We start from the raw sequence: 7,819 nt of genomic DNA, 5'->3' as shown, positions 1-7,819 counted from the left end.
CAGTCCTGATGAAACCATGTATATTAGTTTCAGGTCCAAATAGCGCTGATCCCCTCCCCCCTGGATCAGGTCTGGATCCTCCATGTGTGTCCACATGTCAGTGTTCATGGACCACTTGTTCTTTGGTAGCTGGTCCAGATCCATGTCCAGTCCAACTGTCCTTCATTTAATTTCAGATTTCCCATGATCCTTTGCTCTGGCTGTGTTTACTGCTATACTCCGTCATGCTGACAGGTTGGTTTAAGACACTCAGTCTGACTGAGAGGGGCGTGGCCTGGGCTTAGAGGGGCGTGGCCTGGGGGAAGTGACGGATGTGCAGACCCTCTATAGTTTTTGGTTCAGTTTGTTTGTTTGTTTGTTTGTTTGTTTGTTTGTTTGTTTGTTTGTTTGTTTGTTTGTTAACACTCTAGCAGCAAAACTATTGGTTGAATTCATATTCCCAAACCATAATTCCTCATCATTCACAAACTGGGTTTACAGATCGCCGGTGACCCAGAACAGATCTGATTCCATGTTGGGAACAGCAGGTCAAAGTTACAGTTTTTTCATGAATTTTTTCATTCTTTTTTTTCCTCCCATTTACTTAAAACAGGCAGAATTTCACATGTCTGCAGCAGCAGAACTACTGGATGAATCCATCCCAGTTTGGGTTTACAGACTGCCAGTGACCCAGAATAGATGGGTCACATTTTAGAAAAATGGGTTGTCTTATTTGTATTTTTTTACATGTGTCCCATAAGAAATTGTTAATTGGTTCAGTCCTGAACTGATTCACATGCACAAACCAATGAAGTTAAGGAGCTCCTGTCACTGCATTCAGTAAAAATAAGATCAAGTTGCATTTCTGGCTGTTGTGTAAAGTAAATATGCAGAGGTGTGTAATCCCAGCTCCACAGAGTAGAAGTCCTGCCTGTATTTGTTCCAACCAGTCACTGAACCGGCCCAGTCTGATGAGCACAACATCCAGGTGGATGGATAATTAGTGGAATCCCCTGTGTTCAGTGAACAGCTAGTCCCATTCATGGCAGGACTTTTACTCCGTGGGGCTGGGATTACCCCCCTCTAAACATATGTAAGTGTTATCAAGTACTCAGTGTGCAAAGAACTGCCCCTATGACTCCCTGCAGAAATGAGATGAATCTCAGTTCATGTCTTACTGTTCAGATTGACGTCACATTGTAAAAATCAGACTTGTAGCTGAATTAGGGCCCTTGGTCACATTCACACTGCAGCTAAAAGTGCTCATCTTTTACCTGTTATCGATGGTCAGAATACAAAACCTCCTGTCTGAAAAAATCACTTTTTGCAGGAAACAAAAAAAACCCTTTAGTTTTATTATGGTTTGGTCTTTGTTAAGATATCCAAGCATATTCTACTGTTCTCTGACTCTTTCTATATTATGTGTTTACAGTACATTCTAGGTATTTATGCCTCCCACAGTGCAGTCCATTTAATGGGAAAACTCTAACATCTGCAGATAGGAGGTTTGGTTTTTTGCCCATCGATTGTGACTTTTTATAACAGCGTGAACTGTTCAAATCATATGGAATCAGAGTCTCTTGGCCACTTACATGTGTGGTCCTGAATCTGTGGTCTGACTTTTTCCAATATGAAATCAGTCTGGATGGTCAGATCAGAATTCAGAAGACCTTTGCATCTTTTCAAACAGACACTGGTCACCGTTTGCACTGGAGGCCACTCACATTATAAAGTCTTTCTAACACATCAGTTACATGAATGCAGCAGTAAAATGAATCCAAAAGTTTACATAAAACACAAAACTGACAAGGACCTTGTCATCGCATAATAATATTGATGAGCTTATATAAAATCTATAACAATCTAAAATGGTTGCAGCTTAAAAGTGAGGTTTTCAAACAGAAGGGAGTCTGAGCGTTTCTCACTCCACTGCTTTTGACTCACTTTAGGACTGTGACCAACTCCTTCACACAGGAATCTGATGTCGGCCACAGTTTCTTTTTTTTTATTAAAATTCAAATTAATAGGAGCCAAAGAAAATCGGATCAGTGTGAATGTAACTGTGTGGAGGTGGTCCAAATCAGAACTGAGAAGATCAGGTCCAGTGGGATTGTGCTGTTCATACTGTCAGAAGGAAAAGACAGATCTAAGTCACATAACAAATCAAACAGAATGAGACACTTTAGCCTGAATGGAACCACAGCAGTCATCAACACTCTACATCCCATCGTAGAATCCAGATTGATGCATGATGGCTGTGAAGGAGCTCATCTTGCTGCACAGTCAGTTAACCAAAGAGGCTGCAAGATGTGCACGAGCTCCAGACAGACAGTCCTGTTTACTGAGCAGAAGGCAGGGAGACAACCCACTGTCTTTCCAGAACATTCATCTGGTTCACTTTTGTTCAAGTGCAGGTCTCCTGAAAAGCATGGATGACACTATCATATGCAGGAGGTGATGTCTGTGAAGGGAGGAAGCCTTTAAGTGCGTTGCTGCCCAACCAGAAGGAGTGCCTTTTGTTTGGTACAAGTGCTTCTGAGTCCGGATGTGTTTGAAGCTGCAGCGTCGTCAGTCGTGGCCACTTGGGTGTCGTCTCCCATATCCAGGCTGGTCTGTTTTTTCTTAGCCAGTGGCGAAACGTGGACGTCTCTGCCCCTGGTTTACTTCCCAGAGGCCGACCGTTCCAGAGAAGGCTGCCTGTAGACGCTCAGGAAAGTGCTCCTGTAGAAGCCCATTTGGCTGCTCATGGGGGTTTGGGATGCTGAAGTATCACGTTTCTTTTTTCTGCAGCGTCTGGTGATCCTGGCTGTGGCAGTGCGTCTTGATGCCCAGTCAACAGAACATAGACTAAAGCACCCAGCAGCAGTCCCACAAGCATAGACAAACAGAAGCCAGAATCATATTGCCTATAAAAAAAAAATAAAAAAAAAAGATATATTTATATATTAGGGATGGAACCATATGAAAATTTCATATCACGGTCATTGTGACCAAATTATCACAGTTATCATTATTATTGTGGTATTATTCAAATTGTGCTCAAATGTTCAAAAGTACTAATACACACACTGAAAGAATTTACCAAGTTGTAGTTTAAATATAATAAATAAGTAAATAAATACAATACCAGTCCCACTGTCCCTTCTGTGTCAGAAACATTCCCATATTAACCCTTAGTGGTCTGAGTCTATTCTGTCTGTTTTTTCAGTCCTTTTGATTTGGCCTTTATATACTATAGAAACAAATGTTTACTATACCCATGTTTGGATCTGTTTTTTCAGCACACTTCATCTGTATCATCTGTCTATTATTTTTTCACTTTAACCTACTATAAAAACATAAAAGGACAAAAACACCAAAAATTTATAAAATCTGATTTGAAAAATGTATATACTTTATTGCATAAATAACACACAGATGCTTAACGAACCTTTTCAAAGACTTTCAAAGTGAATATTGGTTCCAAATATAGGTATAGGAAATTAAAATTGTAATAAATTCAAACTATACTCAAATATTTGACATAAAAGCAGATCTTTATATAGGATTTTTGTCCCTAAAAGTGCAATAATCAAACACAGTTATCATGAGAATTAGAATTTAAACGGTAATACTAACTGTCTGTGATTTCACCGCGTTTATCGTTATACTGGTAATTGTTACATCCCTAATATATATACCCACACACACACACGTATATATATATATCTATATATATATATATATATATATAATATATAGATAGATAGATAGATAGATATATAGATAGATAGATAATAGATGATAGATAGATAGATAGATAATAGATATATAATCTCAATGCTGAGCTTCAGAAAAAAGGGGAAACACTGTGGGATGAAAATAAGTTGTTGGAAATGTTTTGGACGCAGGTGTCAAACATGAGGCCCAGGGCCAAATCCGGCCCACCAGAGGATCCAATCTGGCCCCTGGATGAATTTGTGAAATACAAAAATTACACTGATGAAATTAACAGTTAAAGATTTTTAAAATTATTTAGGTCAGACCAGTAGAATACTATCACAATAGCCTATAACTAATGAAAACCATACATTTTCCTCTTTGTTTTAGAGTTTAAAAAAAAAAAAAAAAAAAAAAACACAAATGTTTCCATTTACAGACTAGCCTTTTACAATAATGTGAAGAACCTGAAATGTCTGAAGAGAAGTCTGTGGAATTTTAACCATATTCTGCCTGTTAGTAAATGTTTTGTGTGTTTGTAGATCCCTGTATCTGTACGTTTGAATGAACATGTACAAATGATAAACTGAGGTGTAACATTGTTAACATTCCACATATTTTCTTCAGAATTTTCCGTTGTTCATATTTGTTCATGTTATTTCAAGCACAGTTCATAGATGCAAACAGTTTCATTCCAGCATTTTTCTTTTTTTCAGTCATAACATGGACAGAACTTTGGAGCTGACATTATTCCTCAGTTCTCTCTCCTATTCTTTCTATTATTGTACTGGCCCGGCCCACTTCAGATCAGATTAGGCTGAATGTGGAACTGAACTGACATGAGTTTGACAGCCCTGGTTTGTCTGTGTTATTCTAAAAGTTGTAGCATTTTCCCAATCGTAGTTTTACCGTAGCTGCTTTTAAACACAGAAATAAAATCCTATTATCCACATGAAGTATGGCTTCAGCACCAACAGACAAAAGTGACCCAACGCTGGTTTGGAGACCTGTTTTATGGCAGTTTGTTCTGACTGATTTTGTTTGCCAAGCGGTGCTATACTGGGCAGCAGGTTGCATACTCTTACATCATACTTGCTGTGTGGGTTCACTGTCTGAACTCTTTCAAACACAATCTGGACATACAGTCTCATGAAACATGACTAATATATATCATTATGTTAATTATCTTCCTGAATCAAGACAGAATATTAACTGTAGATTAAGAGAAAAATAGGCTTAAACATCCTTTAACCTTTGAACGTTTACTGACTTTTTATGGAAACCCATATAGTGTAAGGCATATAACACATATGCCCCTTTATTTGAAAGTGAATATCTTCTAGTTTTTTGTGGCTAAAGCCGATCTAAACTACATCACTTTAGACATTGTTCAACTGTAAATGAGCCCAAACTGTAAACTGGGTTGTCTGGTGGATTTGAAGAGGATATAACATTTAAAATGTCTAAAACAAAGGGTATTTCTGTAGTTTTTGACAATTAATAAACAAATGATTGTATTAAATGAGAACTTTAGAATACATGTTGTACAGAGTACGCTTGGTAAAACAAAACTTCACAAACTTTTAACCCAAATGAGAAAAGACTTTAAATACACTCACCAAGATTAAATGAGTTTAGTATTTCCAGAACAGGATGGGTTTTCATTTTGTGCCATTATTCCACAATAAAGTGGTGTTTCTGTTCCAAACGGACTGTGAGCAGACAGACGAAGCACTGAGCTTTTCAAGACAGCTTTTGGGTTTTTTTCATTCAAAGTTTCCCATAGAGGAAACTTGTTGTCATGCTTCCTTCCCTTTTGGGTTTTAAAATTAGCAAGTGCATTGCTTATCTGTGTGGGACATAACTCTAGGAAACAGGGTTGTTTCCTTTTGCATCATTTCCGTGGGATCAATACTTTTCAGCAGTATTGGTTCAGTATTTTCATAAATGAATATTGTGTGTGATTTTTTTTTTTTATGTTGCTCATGTTTTTGCAACTACACATACACATATTGCTGAAAGGTTAAATGTTCAAAATCATTACTTCTGTCTGATGTAAAAAAAAAAAAAAAGTCTTTGCAGTGTTTCCAAGTGTCCTGCTGAACGCCTGGATAAGCTCACTCATGGAAATCCAAAGCAGTTTCTGCTGCAGAGTCTGTAGACAGCCCAGCCTCTGCTCTCTGTGGGGATTTCCTTCAATTGTTGCTGTTCCCACTTCACTCCTGCTCTCAGAGTTTTGGGCTGACAACACCAGACACCTTCCTCTGCAACTCAACACTAGGAACAGTCCAAGTGTTTCCTTTAAATAACTGATGTATCACATTTCAAAACTGTGCATTAGAGCAGGACCTTTACTGGGTCTAAAACTTGGATGACCTGACCTAAGAATCTTAGGTTTTCAAACTCACCATAGCATTAAGAAATGACAGTACACTTTAGAATCATCCACACTATGAAGCATTAGTTCAGCATTAACAAATACTGAATTCATCATTTATAAAGCAGATTTCTGACATGAATACTCTTAATATATGGTTTATAAACACAGTTAGAATGGTTTTACTCCTCATTAATAAGCTCATCTACAATGTCCTTAATGATTGTATTTTCATTCTTTATAAATTATGGATTCAGCATTTAAACATTTAGTATTGCATCACTTCCAAACCAGGTGTGATGTGCGTTTCTGCTCACACATACACTATTCACACATGTACTAATGGTGAGTGAATATGTTTAGTGTGTATTTTATACTAACTCACACATTTATTTTCCAATAGTCGTCCTATAAACAGTTATTAATACAGGATATTCATTCTTTCAGGTAGTTCTAAAGCACTAACTACTCATGAATTCAGTCTATGGTGTGAGCTCATCTAAAGTGTGCACTCTGTGACATATAAAACATTTACAAATGAGATTTAAAGGTTTTCAAACGCCTAAAGACTCACAAAAGTCTGAGTTATTCTAACAAAGGAAAGACACAGCACATGGGATTATCAAACAACTGCAACTGCACTGACTGATGATGAGGATTATGAATGAGTAAAACATTTATAACTGTGCTGATAAACCATATACTAATGAGTATTCAGGTCAGAAATCTGCTTTATAAATAATGAATTCAGTATTTGTTAATGCTAACCTATCTTCATAGTGTGTTCTTATCCTATAGTGGTGACCTGAAATGACATGTCTGTGTCGGTGGAAGCTGACCTCCAAATCAACCCTGATGTTCAAGGATATTCAAGAAACCAGAAAACAGTCGTATGGCTGGGATTTTGTGAGGGTGGCTTTGTCGTCAGAAACATAATGTCAGCAGTTGTCCACAATGTCCAGCAGATGGCACTGACATACTTAGGATTCAGATCCATGTGGGAATTTACAACCTGGACCCCCTCATATCTGACATCTGGAATACCAGTAGGCCCAGTAAAATATTACAGAAAATTATGCACAGATGCTTTTGGATTTTAAATGTACTTTAAAACTTTCATTCAGGAATTATGAGGGGAAACACAGAGGCCAATTTGTTTAATAATGTTTTTACTTATTTGAATGAATGGATGAATGAATGAATGAAATCTTTATTTTGAACATGTAAACAGTGAAATAAAGCAAAAATCACCAGCAAAATATAAGTACTGGTACATAAATGACTGATAAGCAAACAAACCACAAAAAAGAAAGAAAGAAGAAAGAAAGAAAGAAATGATATAAAGATAAATAAAACAATGAAATAGAATTATACATGCTCGAAAAGGAGTAGGAAGAAGTAAAAACTTATGTACTCCTACTCCATATTTGTATGAATATCAATATATTAATAATAATAATAATATAATAATAATAATAATAAATAATAATAATAATAATAATAACAATAATCCTTTTTCCTATATACACTAATATGATATACCCATTTACAACTTATCCTATCAGATATTATACCAGATATTACTAAAAAGTAAAAAGCAAAAACCAAATTGATCATATGTAGACACCATGTGAAAACAGAGTCAAGGGACAACAGAGCAGGTGGGTTGTATTGTGTCTTGGGTAAATAAGCTCAATTACAAAAAACACAAGTGCAATATTTTGCGTAGAACACAGATGAAACTCCTGGCTGGTGCCTCCAACA

General features: G+C 36.8%; 1 protein-coding gene across 1 annotated transcript; it reads right to left on the bottom strand.

The window, feature by feature from the left end:
• Positions 1-1,075: 1,075 nt before the first annotated feature.
• LOC115413965 (myc target protein 1 homolog) lies at positions 1,076-5,416 on the bottom strand. The gene is given in 5 exon segments (XM_075353454.1): positions 1,076-2,657; positions 2,659-2,812; positions 2,815-2,871; positions 2,874-2,885; positions 5,298-5,416. Coding segments are annotated over 5 exon segments (543 nt in total). The 5' UTR covers positions 5,344-5,416; the 3' UTR covers positions 1,076-2,383.
• Positions 5,417-7,819: the final 2,403 nt, after the last annotated feature.

This window comes from Sphaeramia orbicularis, chromosome 22 (assembly GCF_902148855.1).
Source record: "Sphaeramia orbicularis chromosome 22, fSphaOr1.1, whole genome shotgun sequence".
Lineage (NCBI taxonomy): Eukaryota > Metazoa > Chordata > Actinopteri > Kurtiformes > Apogonidae > Sphaeramia > Sphaeramia orbicularis.
This window is presented reverse-complemented; position numbering and strand designations above follow the sequence as displayed.